Consider the following 17,500-nt stretch of genomic DNA (forward strand, 5'->3'; position numbering starts at 1 on the left):
GAAAAGTAGAAGTGTCCCTCAGTAGAATAGACTGTACTTTTACTGAAATACATAGCATACTAGTTTGTCTTCAAATCTTAATGTACTGGCAATGGGAAAAACAACTTATAACGAGTGTGAGCTCTAACCAGCTCATGTGGTTGATGACACTGGTCAAGCTAAAAAGGCACCTGTCTAGAATGGACTGTCCCTACACTGAGACACAGTTTTTTGTGTAGAAAGCAACGATGGATGAGCGCTGTTTTAATAGCCAACAAGTCCATGAACCTGTATGGTCAAAAGTCCAATAATGGATGTCGAGATACAGACATATCTGGCGCTATTAATGTCACATCATGTGTATCAATACAAAAGTAAGCTCTCTACAAACCATGGTAGAGTGAGTAATGCTACGTTCACACCGGGCGCGGCGAGAAAATTTGCGCCACCCAGTTCGCCCCAATCTCGCCACGGGATCCAATGGCTTGCCACGTGAATTCGCTGCAGAAAGTTCCAAAAATGTAACTTTTGCGAATGTCGCCACGCGGCGAGTCCTGGCCGCCGGGTTCGCCTGATTCGCGCTGCCCACCGCCCAGTTTGCGCAAATTGTATTGACTTTCTATGTAAACTCGTCGCGTGGCCGGAAAAAATCGTGCCCGGTGTGAACATAGCATAAGAGGACAATAACTATATCTAGTGGGCAAACAAGTCCATGCACTTGTATGGTCTAAAGTCCTATAATGAATGTTGAAATACAGACATATCTAGCTCTATTTAACACCTCAAGCTCTACTCTCTGTGGATGTAGAAACTACATGGTTTCCTGAGTAACCTGAGACTATACCGAGACACCAAGCATAGTTTTAGATGTAAAAATCTAAATGTGCTTGTCAATGGAAAAATGCTTTGGAAAGGCGCCCCTTTTGTGGTGTATTCTGGTACTACGGGGGACTGACTGACTCACTCACTCACAACGTGACACAGGACAACCTAAAGTCCCCCCCTCTTCGGCTGTCGCCGGGTGGGGGACAATAATGATGCAGATTTCGAATTAAAATGTGTCAAAATGCCCTGCTGGGGTGAGATGAAGGGTGAGGAAAATGTGACGAGAGCAGAAGCTACAGTACATGGCAACTGTAATTCTCAATCTCATCATGATAAAGGACAAAAGGCAGCTCTGTGTCATTGTGAAATAAACTAATGACTCACCAGTGTGAGTGAGTGACCACCCCTGACGTGAATCCCCTCACCATGGGAGTCGGTAAGACCAGTATCTGATATAATGTATTGCTTAAAATGACACACAACAATGTTGCAGCGCCCTCCTATTCAGCAGTGTGGGATGTGGTAATTCAGCAGTGTGGGATGTGGTAATTCAGCAGTGTGGGATGTAGTCATGGAGGTATAATATAAACGGGGATGTAGTCATACATCCATGGATGTAGTTTGGTGTCTGCGGGCTTCCGTAGTAGGTGACCCATGCCCCGGAAGTCAAACTGAAGCATTCTGGCTGATTCATTGTAGCCCAGTTTGTCCACCGAGCTGAATCTCCTATTAATTAACTACTTCACCGACTTGTCAACAGGTAAGACAACATGACATATATATTTAGAAGTTCGTTACATCACAAACACGTCGCAGTGCAGGACACACTGCATATGTGTGTTTATCGTGGCTTCAGGTTTGTTTTTATCTCTCTTTAGTTTGTGGCTGTGCTGATGAGCAGCTAGCACCAGCTAGGCTAGGAGTAGCTAAGGCTAGTTGCGGATCACACACACACACACACACCGTCAATAAGTGTTTATTCACAGCTACTGAGCTGCTATGTTGGTAAATACCAGGTCTACATTAATACATGCTGTTGACAAAACACTAAGGTTGTTTGTTTAGTCTTTGTGAAGCTAGTGAGCTAGCTGAGCCTAACCCTGAGCTAATGAGAGCTAACTAGCCACAGCGAGGTTACCTAGCTACTACCTGAGCTAGTAAACTAGGTTACTCATTATTCACTGGGATGGTTGTACTAATGTAACTAGCACTGTTAGCAGCATGTCAGCTCATAGATGTGATTTATTCTTTCTTTCCCCTGAACAGAGCGATGGATCGACTGCTGAGGCTTGGAGGGGGGATGCCTGGCTTGGGACAGGTGAGGTTTCACAACTAACCTTAGATAGAGACTAGAGTAGCTACTATGCTGAGGCTTGGAGGGGGGATGCCTGGCTTGGGACAGGTGAGGTTTCACAACTAACCTTAGATAGAGACTAGAGTAGCTACTATGCTGAGGCTTGGAGGGGGGATGCCTGGCTTGGGACAGGTGAGGTTTCACAACTAACCTTAGATAGAGACTAGAGTAGCTACTATGCTGAGGCTTGGAGGGGGGATGCCTGGCTTGGGACAGGTGAGGTTTCACAACTAACCTTAGATAGAGACTAGAGTAGCTACTATGCTGAGGCTTGGAGGGGGGATGCCTGGCTTGGGACAGGTGAGGTTTCACAACTAACCTTAGATAGAGACTAGAGTAGCTACTATGCTGAGGCTTGGAGGGGGGATGCCTGGCTTGGGACAGGTGAGGTTTCACAACTAACCTTAGATAGAGACTAGAGTAGCTACTATGCTGAGGCTTGGAGGGGGGATGCCTGGCTTGGGACAGGTGAGGTTTCACAACTAACCTTAGATAGAGACTAGAGTAGCTACTATGCTGAGGCTTGGAGGGGGGATGCCTGGCTTGGGACAGGTGAGGTTTCACAACTAACCTTAGATAGAGACTAGAGTAGCTACTATGCTGAGGCTTGGAGGGGGGATGCCTGGCTTGGGACAGGTGAGGTTTCACAACTAACCTTAGATAGAGACTAAAGCTACATACCTCTCATCTGTGGTTAGCTAACAATCTGCATACCATTAATGTTTACACCACAATGGGACATATTTGTGGTGTTCATTAAGTCTTGGCTAGATGAATAGTTTGTGATGGCAGAATGTTGCTTGCTGTCACAATGAGAAAGTCTATATTAACAGGTTTTGTGTTGTAAACCCAGGGTCCACCTACAGATGCCCCCGCTGTGGACACCGCTGAACAGGTTTACATCTCCTCGCTGGCACTGCTAAAGGCAAGTACACTAGCTGGCTTCATACCTTCCTTATACTCACGTTTGAGAGGAAGAAAATGGTATTCCTAGTACTTTGATTCAAGATATATACCACTCTTTTCTCTTGTCAAGGTGGACTCTGTTTGATTTGAGAGCGATACATTATTGAATAGGCTACTTTAAAATGAATGTCAGATTCAGATTTTTATTTAGCCAAGTAGGCTTGCATCTGTTTGGTCTGTTGTAGTCATGTCTCTCTTATGAAGTATTGAGCCCATGTTTACTGCTCTGTATGTGTTCTTAGCCAATAGACAAACGTTTTGCGGGAGCTTGCTCGAGTCTCATAGGGAGAGTTCAGGGAAGGATTTTTACAGCTCACTTTTCTGTTCCCTCTGTTCCCTCTTTTTCTGTTCCCTCTTTACAGCTCACTTTTCTGTTCCCTCTGTTCCCTCTTTTTCTGTTCCCTCTTTACAGCTCACTTTTCTGTTCCCCAGATGAAACAGTTTTTTTTTTGCTTCCCTCTGGAATATGTAGGGGTGGGACCTATGCCCACCCCCCCATTGCTCTCTGTAAAGCGCATTGTGTTTCCTCTGTATATGAAGCGCTATACAAATAAAGTTTGATTTGATTTGTTGCTGCATGACAATAAATAATAATAACAAACAGTGCAAGAACAAGACAAGACAGTACAAAATAGAGTAACAAAGCGATATATAAGACAATATAAAACACAATCTACAAAAATGTACGTGTGTCATCTAGTGAAAGTTGAAATAAACTGATCTCTGATCATCACGTGGGCTTGATGGATGTTTACGTGCCTCTGCAGATGTCTGTTCTATCAGGATGTTCAGTGTGTTTTGTACTCTTGCAGATGTTGAAGCACGGCCGTGCTGGTGTGCCCATGGAGGTCATGGGTTTGATGCTGGGAGAGTTTGTGGATGATTACACAGTGCGAGTTATCGACGTATTCGCCATGCCCCAGTCTGGAACGGTGAGTTTCTGATGTATTGCTGCCACTGTTATTTTTCTATGTGTATGTACAACAGTGCATTGGCTACGATTTGTGGTGTATTTTTCTTCTGTGTGCTGAATCAATTTTTTCTATTGTATCCACTAGGGTGTCAGTGTTGAGGCGGTGGACCCCGTATTCCAGGCTAAAATGTTGGATATGCTGAAGCAAACTGGCAGGTGATGAACTAATATTGACCTAAATCTGGGAAACACTGGGAGCAGGAAACCTAGCGAGTTCTTTTTCATATAACTGCGTATCCCATTCTATCTCTAAACATGTGGAAAGCAGGGCTCTTTAAGGATAGTTTCACTATTTCGGACCGGAGCCAGTGCAAGGTTGTCTAGACGGGAAGCACAGGGTGTAATAATCTTACCGGTCTCAATATGCTCCTGTGGAATTAATCACTAAGATTATTACACCCTGTACTTCCCTGCTTCCGCCCCTGTCTTGGATAAGCACATTGATCATACTATTTCCAACATTTCACTGGCCCCGTTGACTTGCATTGCCGCCGAGTGCGTGTCTGCAGAACAGCTGTAGCTAGCTCAATACTGAGGGAAATTAGTCTCTGTCAAGTTCACGTAAGACACCGTAAATCCAAAATAGTAAACCTTTTCCTTTCATTTAAAGGGGTAGTGTGCTATTTTGGATGTGTAACCCTATTTCTGATATCTTTAACATTAATCTGAAACTGTTAAGGAAAAACCTTACTTGGTTTAGTTTAGATTTCAAAGAACACGCTGAGTGGTTGGTCAAGCTGGTTTTAAACAAAGGCAATAGTTTTATTCTGTTACGATTCTGCAGAGTCGGACTCTAGCACAGGAAGTGAATCCGGGCAGAGTGAGTCAGATGGGGACGAGGTCGATAGGTTATACAGTGAAAAAGGAAGTGACATAGTTTCAGGATGAAGAGGACAGGGAAGTGATGTCACACAGGAAGAATTTGTAGTTTTAACAGACTGATCTATGAGAACAAACTACAAAGTTAGAACAACAGTCAAGTAGGAAAACAGAACACTTTGGTGAGACTTGAAATTCATTCACAAAACATAGAGACCATAATTTCCTAGATCGCTCAAATTTCTTGGATGGGAGAAATGCAGGGAACAATGACCACCGGCGACCCCTGAGGTTTGCATGCGTGTGCTGTGTGCCATGTCGCTGCTCACTGTGTGTAACTGTGTGGCTGAAATAAAGCCCCCCCCCCCCCCTTGGGTCCAGTCCAGTAATTTTTAAATAATATTTAATTAATAAATAAAAAAAAGTTATATGATTGACTGGCCGTGGCCCCAATTTACACACATTTTTGGTTTCTAGCCATAGTTACCTCGACACTGGATTAACCAGGAAGTAAACATGTGTTTACAAAGTCCTTAATATAAGCAATGTGAGATGTTACACCAGCTTTTCATCTCCAAACACTGAAAAGTGCTCTCTACCTAAGCGTCATGATGGGTGGTCTCCCGCTACACCAGGGAAAAGCACACGGCAGTTGACCACACAAGCGTGGAGGCTTGGGCTATAGGCTAGGCTAATGTTATAATGTCTCAGCCAGCTAAGAACGTTAGCTAGTTGGTCAAATAATTGCAATGTAAAACATAATTTGCGTTGTCAAGACTATTAATTCCTTTGTTCGCTAACATTAGTTATGAGAGTAGGCTAGCCAATACAGCCAGTGGCATTCTCCAACCAGTAACAAGACTGAATTTATCGATGGGTGAAGAGATTATGGCACAAATTGGGTAAAGTTTAAGTTCACATCTTTTTTTCTTTGTGGGCGCGGATGGGGTGTTCCATATATAGACAGTTTGAGACACGGGGAGTGGTCATTTCTTATTATATGACGTCATATGAGAAACGACCTGAAAATGGGGCCACAGAATTAAGGCCTTGTCCACACAGGCTACAGGGGTGTTTATGAAACCGGGGTTTTTCCTCCTTCATTCTTGAACAAAAAGTCATGCTGCATAGGCTGTCGCTGTCTCATTCTGTTCGATGGCGCCATAGAAACGAGGCTGTAACACGCTTTCAAGAGAATGTCAAATAGGCTGCTTGCTGTCACATTCACTTTCGGATTTCTGCTCCACTCCAACTTTGATTTTGAGCTCTTTATTCGCCAGGAGAAAACACAAGAACAGCAGCATTTTGGTAACTGAGTGCTGCAGAGTTGTGTGGTTGAGTCCACACGGTTCTCATTGCGGCATTGTATGTAAACAGGAAGGTAACAGCGACTTAAAAACAAACCAAAAACTCTGCTTCTCCTGTCCACACAACACTGAAAGTGGAGTTTCTAAAATGTTCACACTGGAGTTTTCAAACAAGTCTGGTTTCAGTGACCTTGAAAGCCGTTTGCGTGTGGACCATGGTTATAATAGTTTTGCTTTTTTCATTAGTTTTTATTTGTGTCGTTTTAACTTTCTTTTAAATTTTAGTTTAGTTTTAATTAGTTTTTAAAGCAGGTTTGCTAGTTTTTTTTTTTTTTTTTTAAATGCTTAGTTAAAGTTTAGTTTTTATTAGTTTCAGTATTAGTTTTAGTTTTTCTTCTTCTGCACTTGCCTCGTGAGACCATCCTGATCTCGTGATCTCACGTTGTTTCACTCCGTGTGAAACAAACCATCTGGCGCACGTCAGGTAACTTCTGCGCTGGGGCACAGCTAAAGAACATGGAGGATAGAGTTCACATCCACCCAAAATACTAGGCTTATGTATGAAATTAAAAATACTAAAACTAAGGACATTTTCTCTATAATTTTAGTTTATTTTAGTTTTTGTAAGCACACAATACAGTTTGTTAGTTATCGTTTTTTGTAAAGCTTAGTTCTTATTTTTATTTCAGTTAACTAAAATGTTTTTTCACACCTAGTTGGACGGAAGGCCAAACTGCGTAGTAAAATGACCAGTTTCAAAAATACCCGTGTTCGTGTGGACCAGGGCCAGTTCTCCAAAAATAAAAAACCCTCATTTGATAGTTCTGTGCTGTTACACAATGCCCCTGTGTCAATAATATCATACAACACACCAGAAACCAAGGTTTTCACCATGTCGCCCCTTTGCATTAACAGTTATCCCTCCACAGACACTTGCTGTTGTATATCACTGATTAATGACACTGATAATGTTTGCCTGACAGGATTTCGTGAGTCTGGCTAACGTTAGCCTACTTAGTAACAGTTTGCCGGTCTAGCTTCTTAGTTAGCGGGTGTATATTTAGTAACTGTTTTGATTTGTGCGCGTGTGTGTATGTTGTCAAGGAGGTTTAATCAGAACGTGTGTGCTACACAAGACATGCAGCCAGTTTCATTGTCATCGTCGTTCATTATAACGTCAGTTTTTTTCTCTCCACTCTCGTCCCAAACAAATTCCCAAAATGAATTCCCATCCCCCACAATCCTGTTTTGATTGGTTCAGACGGGAGACGGGAGGTCCTACGTGGGCCCTGCTGGAGAGGCGCTATTATAAATACTATGTTTTCTTTTTATTTTTCCCATTTCTGGTGCTGTGTCTTCACTCCCCCATGTCTGTCCCCCCCCCCCAGGCCTGAGATGGTGGTGGGCTGGTACCACAGTCACCCTGGTTTCGGCTGCTGGCTGTCAGGGGTGGACATTAACACCCAGCAGAGCTTCGAGGCCCTGTCAGAGAGGGCCGTCGCAGTGGTGGTGGATCCCATCCAGAGCGTCAAGGGAAAGGTACAGATGGCAACTTAAATAGACCAGTAATGAGTGTGATTGTAGTTTGACATGAGCCGGTTATGTTTAGAGGCGGCAGCGGTGCGGTGTTCTCTCTGGGGACTGTTGGTCGTTTTTTCTTAACGATGCTTTTACGACTAAGGTAATTAAAGAATGCTCGCCAAGCCCACGGAAATAAGTTTCCTTCCAAACGCAGGATCCCTCTTCTGCACCCTTCCTTCCTTCCATGCCGCGTGTGATCTGTGAAGGCATACATTTGCATGGAGATGTCTTCGTCAACGCCTCTGTCTTTAACACCCATCCCCCTACGCCAGCTTTCCCTCTCTCTGTTCCTCTCTCTCGCTCTGCTCTCCCCCTCTTCCTCTCTGGCCCCATATGGCCTTGCTCCTCTCCTGGCTGTGTGCAGCAGGGAGTGTTCTATTAACACCTCCGCAGAGCAGGGTGCGAGTGTGAGAGCCAACTCAATCTCAATGTGTGATACATCGCCGAGAGAGAATCCACCACTAGAAAATGAGAGCTGGCTTTTCGGAGGTTGTGCAGTCGATTTTTTTAATATTCTTTTGTTCTTTCTGTTACGTCAGACTAGTCCAGAATTCTCTCAATTTCTATAAAATAGCCTAAATGAAGCATGGTGTTCTTTTCTTTAAACGGTCCTGCTTATGCAATTAACATAAACTCTGATGTTATCAGCCTACATTTGATACCACAAATGACACATTTGCTCGCACTGAGTAAAAAAACTGTAAATGCACAATTTCAGTGTTGACTTTGGATTGTATTCACGGGTTATGTCTTGATCCTGCATGTTCCAGCCCTTGCGTTGGGAGGAGAATGCGCGCTGCCTACGTAACAGATCACGGCAGTGAAAAACACCCAACAAGAACGTGTCATTTTCATGTTTCTCACAAACGCCCTCTTCTAGGTGGTGATCGACGCCTTCAGACTGATCAATGCCAACATGATGGTGCTGGGTCACGAACCAAGGCAGACCACCTCGAACCTGGGACACCTCAACAAGCCCTCCATCCAGGTATGTCCGTCACCACAAAATGGCCTCCACCGTCCTCCGTGGTCAAAATGGCCCCTTCTGACTGACGCCGGTTGTGTTTTCAGGCACTCATCCACGGACTGAACCGGCACTACTACTCTATCACCATCAACTACAGAAAGAATGAACTCGAGCAAAAGGTTTGTCCCGCTAAGACCAATACCTCCGCCGTGTCGACGGAGGTGACATTAAAAGTCACAATTAATTTGGATTGACACTGGCGTGTGTGAAGTCTATACCCGAGACCGTCTTGATAGGCCTTCCACCCTATTGCCTTTTTGTTACAAGCTAATGTGACCCCCCCAACACACACACACACACACACTAGTGGTGTCACAGTAGTGATCAGAGTAAGGTTAGATATAAACGTTACACTCGGCCCTGTGCTTCTTTATGATCAGAATCCGTTTATTGCCATGTAGTTTTTCATCAGAGTCTACTAGGAATATGCACCACGCCTGAAGCAAATATGTTCCTAGTATGTTGAAAAATTACATGGCAAACAAATTCTGATTCTGATTATAAAGAAGCACAGGACCCAATGTAATTATCTTATTCTTACCTTACTCAGATCGCACATTTGCAGGTAAGCTGTGGAGGTATACAACGCCAAATTGCCTCCGCAAATCGGAGTTATGAACGGCACGCTGCTAGAATAGGTGAGAGAATAGGCTGCTAGAATCAGCCAGCTAGCTTGTGGCAATAGCCACTCCTCTGTGGCTAACGTTAGCTAGGCTAGCTAGCCACGAGAGGCTAAAACCGTTACCTCCCCCTCCCCTCTCTTCGTGTGAATTGAAAGTGAAATCTGATCCCTCTAGACTCCGCTCTGTGCTGCGTGCGCACGCGTAGGGGAAGATCAGACGCTTGTTTGAGTTTGATGAGCGCTGATAAGCGAAAATTAATGAAATGGGTAAATCGACGGTGGGGGTGGAGAACAGCGGTGGGAGGAGTTAGAGTAATGACTCGGTGAATACACGGTGTATGACCCAACACCGAGTAACACCGACAACCGTGACAAGCCTAACACACACACACACCTGTGTGGCCTCTGAACAGATGCTGTTGAACCTGCACAAGAAGAGCTGGATGGAGGGCCTGACCCTGCAGGACTACAGCGAGCACTGCAAGCTCAACGAGACCATCGTCAAGGAAATGCTGGAGCTGGCCAAGAACTACAACAAGGTAGGCAGGAAGTGGCAGCGGATTGGTCCAAGCCATAACTCCCAGAGGCTAGAGGAGGAGCAGGAGAAGATAAACTATATTAGATAAACTATATTATACAACAGCTAGTTCCATCCGTGCATTGTGATTGGCCAAGAGGCGTTGCGAACCGTGCCAATAAGTCACATTATACAACGGTATAGATCCGGTCCATTGTCTCTATTGGTCAGTTTGCATTCCAGCCGTGGCGATAACCACGATATCCCTACGCTAAAATTGAATGTTCTCACATCTTTTAATATCAATCCACCTCGTATTAGTAGGATAAATTTGGCAACCGTTGTATAAAAGCATTATGGAACTGGGAAGCCGTGGGACGTCGTGCCTAACCACTCCCGCTAGCCGCTGGCAATATCCGTGACATCCCACGGCTTCTCGTTCCATAATGCTTTATTATACAACAGCTAGTTACATCCATGCATTGTGATTAGCCAAGAGGTGTTCAGAACCGTGCCAATAAGTCACAGTATACCAACAGCTGAATCACTCCGCTTTCATACATTGTGCTTGTCCATAGCAACGGTAAACTTAGAACTAATTTGGATTGCCGAGGGCAGAAAGCATGTAGAGTTCAATTTTGTGAAATTGAACTCTACAAACCCATATTTTTTCCCCAAATATTTAAAGTGCTGTTGTACAGAAGCAATAACACACAAGGTCGTGCCAATAACCTCAATAAAGCACTCCCTCTCGTGGTATTGCTTAATTGTCTTTAATGTCTGAGGTAGCTTTAATGTTGAAGAGAAGGCAGCTTTTGACTGACTGGCTGTCCTGCTTCTCTAGGCAGTAGAGGAGGAGGACAAGATGACCCCCGAGCAGCTGGCCATCAAGAACGTTGGAAAGCAGGTAACTGGACGCACGGCCGAACCGGATCGTCAGAATACATTTCCTGTCAAGTTAACCGATGAAGTTGTCTGCAGTGGAGATGTTAGACGTTTGACTTGGATGCCTGTTACTAGGCCTGGATAAAAAAAAAAAAGAAGATGAATCAAATGATTCAGAATCGATTCATGAATCCCAAAATCGATCTTTCATTTAATTAATGAATGAATAAATGAAGGAATGAATAGTTAATTCATTCATTCATTCAATGATTCATTCATTCATTTTTGGAAATCAGTATCGATACCCAGCCATAGTAGGCCTGTTGATGTGTTGCATAACTTGGCAGTCATGTAATTAAGGTTACAGCAAAAAATAAATAAATCAGGTTTTAGTAACACTAACCGAATCGATATTGAATCGAATTGAATCGTGATAGTCGATTCTGAACCTTGTGAATCTGAATCGAATCGATTCTTGAAATTCAAATCGATACCCAGCCCTACCTGTTACTGACGGTTCCTTCTACCTTGTCTTTTGTACAGGATCCCAAGAGGCACCTGGAAGAGCACGTCGACGTCCTCATGACGTCCAACATCGTTCAGTGCCTAGCCGCCATGCTGGACACCGTGGTCTTCCAGTGAAGACCCTCGGTTCATATCTGTTAATATCCCAACCCTTGTTTTCTTTTATATAAAATAAATGTGTACGAAAGGTCTACCACGGACTTGTATGATGATTATTGATTGTTTTTACTATATGAATATAAAAATAATTTTGGTCCACAGTACTGTACACGCAAACTCAAACTCTTGCCCCTATTTGAATTTGTTTATTTATTAAAGGAAAGTGAGGAATAATAAATAAAAAAAATCTCTTTCACGAGGCCTTGCTGCTTCACCTTGTGAACATCATTAAATGTAACATTTATACCCTCTCAATTTTCATATTAAATAAGAATGTGCACTACATATGTAGTCTGCCAATTTAATGATTTATGAAAGTACTTAACCTTTAAAACTTTAAAGGCGAGTTGTTTTTTTGGCTGTGCTACAATGCAACATTATATTGCGGAGCATCCAGTTATTCCAGCTGGTGTTCCCGCAGTCACAGTAGCTCAGGACGGGTCGAATCTGATTTCACAACGCTATTCCCGTGAAGTAGGACATGAATCGATTGACAACAGGCACACCTAATGCTGATTTATTCCAATTCAGTCAGTCTTACTGACTTGCTGTACTCATTTGGTTACGACAAGGGATGCATGCGCTTCTTTGGGAGGAACTCATCTGTACACTAGGCGCTCTAGTGAGAAGACGCTCTCACAGACTCGTCATAACATCCATGGAGCGACAGTGGAAAGGCTCCCTCTTGTCTCCTCCAAGCCGAACTGCGCCGTACCCGCTCCACCTGGTAAAATGTATCCACAGCATGTCCACCATGGATCTACCCAGCCAGCCTTCTCTACGATAACTTCAACTGGTCAGATGTCGCACTATCCGCTGACAGCGCAGGGGACCTTTAACGGCCTGTTGGCCTCCACCCCTCAAGGCTTCCCAGCCTCCAGCTACTTTTACGCACAGCCGTACGGACGCGGTCACCGAGTGGATGCTTTCCATCAACCATCCGCGCCGCAAACAGGGATGTTTTACGGTCAAGCGCAAGTCTATCTCTGCAACAGGGCTCTGTGGCTCACCTTTCACAGGCATCAGACCGAGATGATCATCACTAAACAGGGTCGGTGAGTATGTTTCCAATATGCGCGTGGTTTCATGAGAGAACTGTTTGTAAATGAAGGCGGTTAACATCGTTGCAGGCTATTTGAATCTGAGTCAGTGGTAAAAAGTAATATTTAAGTTTATCCCTCTCTTTAGACGAATGTTCCCAATTTTAAGCTTTAATGTATCTGGCCTTGATCCAACGGCGAATTACAACGTTTTCGTGGATTTGAGTCTCGCGGACCCGAATCACTGGCGCTTCCAAGGAGGACACTGGGTGCCAAGCGGCAAGGCAGACACAAATGTAACAGGTAGGCCTAATCTTCATTTGCTTTTCATTCAAAAATGTTTTGGATAACAGCAATTCATGTTCTGCATTTTCTAGGGAACAAGGTTTACATGCACCCTGATTCACCAAACACAGGCGCGCACTGGATGCGTCAGGAGATTTCGTTTGGAAAACTCAAACTGGCAAATAACAAAGGATCTGTTGACAGTGCAGCACAGGTAGACTGAAATTAACTGTTAATTTTTAGAGGTTGAACAACAAAATAAAACAAATCATTTGTGGTGTAGGTGGCGCTTATATATATATATAGGCTATATATATATTTAGAATAATCAGCAATCATATTTTTTAGTCTTGGGTGTCTCTCAATACAGTCCATTGCTTTGACTCAAATTCCCCCCGATGTCGTCCACCCAGATGGTCGTGGTGCAGTCCCTTCATAAATACCAGCCCCGGATGAATGTGGAGGAGGTGAACGAGGATGGAACCGAGGACACCACCTGTCAACCCAGAAAAGTTCAAACGTTCACTTTCCCAGAAACACAATTCGTTGCGGTTACAGCTTATCAGAATACGGACGTAAGTAGCCTCGGCTTAGAGCTGGCCGGGTTGATCTTTGTAACCCTGGTCTTGTGGTACTATGAAAGGGTAATTCTGATAATTGTGGCATCGTTTTACACATTTTATGTTCTATTTTCTTCTCATCTCAGATAACCCAGCTGAAAATCGATCATAACCCATTTGCAAAAGGCTTTCGCGACAATTATGACAGGTAGGCCTAACAACATTTAGAAGCCTGCAACCATTTTTTGAAAATGCAAAACATTTTGCATTGGCCTATGCAACGTTACAGGTTGCTTAATTTATTTCTGCCTTTCTCTGTGGTCCGATAACAGAATGGCGCATTGTTTTTATAACCTAATTGCGTGTTCTCTTGTCTTGGCCAGATTCTACGGGTGCGACAGCGACAGGTTGACGCCATCACCGAGTGACTCCTACGCCAAGCTCGTGCCCAGTGCCAGATATGCCATTGCTAATTCCTTTCTGCAACACCAGTTCTACAGCACTTACGGCAGGTCAAGCTTCAGTCCTCTGGCTGGGTTCAGCTACGTCCCGTTCAACCAAACCAACGGCATGCAACCGACCGAGGAGAACCCAACTGCCCCGCCGAGATGGTTCCCCACCGACAGACTGGACCTGGCCTCACGCGCGTACGAGGGCGCGTCCTCCGTGGATTTGGCCACAAACGCCGCGTCCTTGGCCTCATACACCTCAGCTGCGGGCAAGTCCCTCCAGATACCCCCGGCCCTGGCGTCATACACCTCAGCTGCGGGCAAGTCCCTCCAAACACCCCCGGCCCTGGCGTCATACACCTCAGCTGCGGGCAAGTCCCTCCAAATACCCCCGCCCACGACGGACTGCGCAGGGGGGAACTTGGGGTATTATCATCACGACTCCTCCGGCTTTACGCGCACCCCTTTCCAATACAGTGGTTCGTCCAACTCCACCCTGCCGTCCTGGATTAATGGGCACACTGGTCCGGACTGTTTAGAGGACGAGGAGGGGATTCGATCAGAGGGTTCGCAAACAGCTGTTCCTGGTGAAGCCAAAGAAAACGACCTCTCAGAATGCAGATGGCTCGGGGCTTCATCGTCATAATAATCGTGTACAGGGGTGAGACTCGTTGCTACAATATTTGGATGATGGTTTTTCTATTGTCCTAATTATAAAGATGGTATTACTTCACAATGACAAATAGGAGTACAGCCTTGGCCTAATATTTTATTAAGTAGGCCTAAGGCTAAACCTAGATTTAGGATAAGTGTTCCATGTCAATTGGTTTATTGATCCTTGATTAATGTTTTTTTTGTTGTAAAATGTGCATAGAAAATTGCTGTCCTTTATTCAGGAAATTAAAATTGCAATTTAGTCTACTGTTATTTTATTTATTTGTTTATTTTAACAGATGGGAGATCAATTTTGGAGATCTATCAAAATAGCTCGATCTCAATTTGGAAGCTTGAAAGCGTTATTATTTTCTATGGACGAAGCCTACAGTATCAGAAGCGATGAGATGAGGCCACTACCTGAGATCAGCACACGAGGGCGCCAGAGTGCAGGCGACACTTCCATCAGCGAGAGAAAGGTGACAACTAATATAAAACCAATTGTGCTCAGCGTCAGAGGAATAGGACAGAATCAGAGTACGATGACAGATGGCAGCTGCATAGAGGATACAGGTGTAGACTAGCCTACTATGTGGGACTGGAAGGTAGACTGATAGGTGATACAGGTGTAGACTAGACTACTATGGGACTGGAAGGTAGACTGATAGATGATACAGGTGTAGACTACTATGTGGGACTGGAAGGTAGACTGACTTGAATGAAAAACATGTTTAAGTCTTGGCTATAGGAGTATTAGACATTGACGTTTGAGGGGAATCTATGGGAATCCATAGATATAAACTGACTCAAAATACACTAAATAAAAGTCTTCAATAAAAGGCTATTAATGCTGTGCTATCGCTGTCTAGACCTCGACAATTTTGCTCAGCGTGGACCAAAACTAGCAAACCCACGTTCAGCTAATTTTATGCAGATCTTGATCTAATTGTGCCAAGAGAAAGACAATTTAAGACAAATGTTTCATCTCCCTTTTCGTGGTTTATCAAAGAATGTAATTAGAGGAGCACGTTTCTTTTGACAAAGCTTGTATGAGAATGTGATCTGAGCTCGTAGGTTCTGATCTCACGCGTGTTCAGCCTCGTCTTGGGTCTTGGGTCTTGGGTCTTGGGAACCTTTACGCTCCGAGCTGAGAGAGTGAATGAGTGGGGAGTCGCTACCCGGGATGCGAGGCTACTACGTTAGGTTATGAAGGGCAGGAAGGATGCTTAATTTCATTTGAGAGAAAAAACGGACCAATTTATGTGAGAGAGAAAAAAAATCACCCTTATATAGCCAGCCTACATTTGATGGGAGAGAATCTAGCAGGAGCACATCACGACTAGACTAGCAAAGAGAAGATGGACATAACGGACCAAGGGGCGCAAATGGAGCCGCTACTGCCAACGGTAAGACCCTTCACATCTACAAGCCTATTCAGGTTGCTTATATTGTTTATGATAATAATGCACATATAAGCACCCAATCGGTTTCCATGTGGGCATTGGGTAGCCGTGTAGGCTATCGTGTAATTCATACCACTCGCCTAATAACCCATGGGCATTTTGGTCTGATTGATCAAATGTGCACATATCAAGATTATAATGAAACGATAAGCCTTTATAAAGCTATATTAGACAGGCATCGCGTCTTTGTCATTCTACTGAGGCTCTGACAGAAGCCAATGCTCTTATGTTCAACATGGGGACACGCAATTGCGTCTTGCGCACTTTAGGCTACACTCAATTAGAATTATTTTTTTCTCCTTCTGTAATAATATAATTACGTAGCCTACATTATGAATTGTCGTTTAAACCTAAACTTAACAGAATTCTATTGGTCTACGGTCTAAATTGTCAGCGCGAAAGACCCACCACCACATGTCTGTTTCCTAATGAAAAGGGCACAATTAATGTTCACCAAAAGGATATTTTCTCTCAAATTCGAATGCTACATAGAACTATTATTGAATGCCCTTTTAAAATCTGGTTGATATCCAGTATGATGTCATTTAAAGCACGTTGAATCTGGTTCTAAGTCAGTTGTTAGCCATTGTTAGAGAGCCGCAGTTCCAGAGAGCTTTCCTATGGATGCCTGAGAACCCGGTGAATGTGAAACGATCCCGGTGAACATCCATCACCCCGCAGCCGGTGTTACCGGCCATCCTTACAAGCGAGGAGACGGGGACTGCGCCTCGGTAGCCTCCTGGTTAGATCTAAACTAATCTTTGTCACTGATCTGAAAGCGTTTGATAGATGTAAGCAACATGTTGAATTGCTTATTAATCGTGTTCCCCTATCAGCGGTTATATAGCCTAAGCAAACAAATGAAGGAGACAAAGGAACCTAATTGAAATTGCTGGGACTGACCCACTCCTTATATTATGGCCCTGTTTGAATACTCGACGAATGCATCCTTCCTTGTTCCCTTCCCTGAAGGGATATCTGATCTAATACGTATGGATAGGTGAAAGCCTGTCCTCGTTTATATAGCTGTCAAATCCAAGCATGTCGGGCAATTATTTCTCAAAGCAAGGGAGAAAGGAAGTTAGCATTTTGAGAGTATTTAAGAGTAAAACGAGACCTACTCTCCATTCTGGTAATTGTGATATCCAACTGATTGATCATGCTGATGCCTTCAAGGCTAATACAGTCACTAGATCTTGTTATGGGATACATGAAATATTGATATAAAGAGGGATTTTGTGGGCAATCTGCATCCCTCTCTTGGACAGGGTTTGTACATGTGTTTCCTGCATGCCCCAGGCCTCCCCTAACCAGGTCTGCAGGTGTAGGCCAGCGCTCTCCCAGCACACTGAACCCCGCCTGCTCGGACAGTACGGAAACACTGCCCGTCTCAGCGGTTCACCTAATTAGCATTCAGGCGATGTGCTGGGAAATGGCTACAACCTTGTCTGGAAGATTTCCCAGAAGCCCAGGCGAGTTTTAACACTGTCCAAAACAGAGGCCTCCCTCT

The 17,500-nt window shown here is 44.2% G+C and overlaps 3 protein-coding genes across 4 annotated transcripts in view; all 3 read left to right on the forward strand.

Moving 5' to 3' along the window:
- Positions 1 to 1,487: 1,487 nt before the first annotated feature.
- psmd14 (proteasome 26S subunit, non-ATPase 14) lies at positions 1,488 to 11,565 on the forward strand. 2 transcript variants are annotated; one of them, XM_084446596.1, is made up of 11 exons: positions 1,488 to 1,564; positions 2,071 to 2,122; positions 3,012 to 3,083; positions 3,937 to 4,056; positions 4,183 to 4,253; positions 7,612 to 7,762; positions 8,685 to 8,792; positions 8,876 to 8,950; positions 9,867 to 9,992; positions 10,815 to 10,877; positions 11,399 to 11,565. In XM_084446596.1, exons 2-11 carry the CDS (start codon positions 2,075 to 2,077, stop codon positions 11,495 to 11,497), a joined length of 933 nt encoding a protein of 310 aa, XP_084302722.1. In that variant the 5' UTR covers positions 1,488 to 1,564; positions 2,071 to 2,074; the 3' UTR covers positions 11,498 to 11,565. The 2 variants fall into 2 exon arrangements, with proteins under 2 accessions (XP_084302722.1, XP_084302723.1); XM_084446597.1 differs by lacking the exons at positions 1,488 to 1,564; positions 2,071 to 2,122 and adding an exon at positions 2,763 to 2,794.
- A 775-nt stretch (positions 11,566 to 12,340) lies between these two features.
- On the forward strand, positions 12,341 to 14,519 carry tbr1a (T-box brain transcription factor 1a; the record flags this gene model as incomplete). Its single annotated transcript, XM_084446556.1, has 6 exons — positions 12,341 to 12,594; positions 12,728 to 12,882; positions 12,957 to 13,078; positions 13,278 to 13,439; positions 13,571 to 13,632; positions 13,808 to 14,519. The coding sequence occupies 6 exons, from the start codon at positions 12,341 to 12,343 to the stop codon at positions 14,517 to 14,519; spliced, it is 1,467 nt and encodes a 488-aa protein (XP_084302682.1).
- Positions 14,520 to 15,885: 1,366 nt separating this feature from the next.
- slc4a10a (solute carrier family 4 member 10a) overlaps positions 15,886 to 17,500 on the forward strand; it is a gene marked incomplete at both ends in the record, with an annotated part of 62,971 nt that continues 61,356 nt past the window's right edge. Inside the window, one exon of the mRNA XM_084446557.1 lies at positions 15,886 to 15,933. Coding sequence (XP_084302683.1) covers positions 15,886 to 15,933 — 48 coding nt within the window. The remainder of the gene's footprint in view (positions 15,934 to 17,500) is intronic.

The sequence above is a fragment of the Borostomias antarcticus genome (genome assembly GCF_949987555.1).
Source record: "Borostomias antarcticus genome assembly, chromosome: 12".
NCBI classification, from domain to species: domain Eukaryota; kingdom Metazoa; phylum Chordata; class Actinopteri; order Stomiiformes; family Stomiidae; genus Borostomias; species Borostomias antarcticus.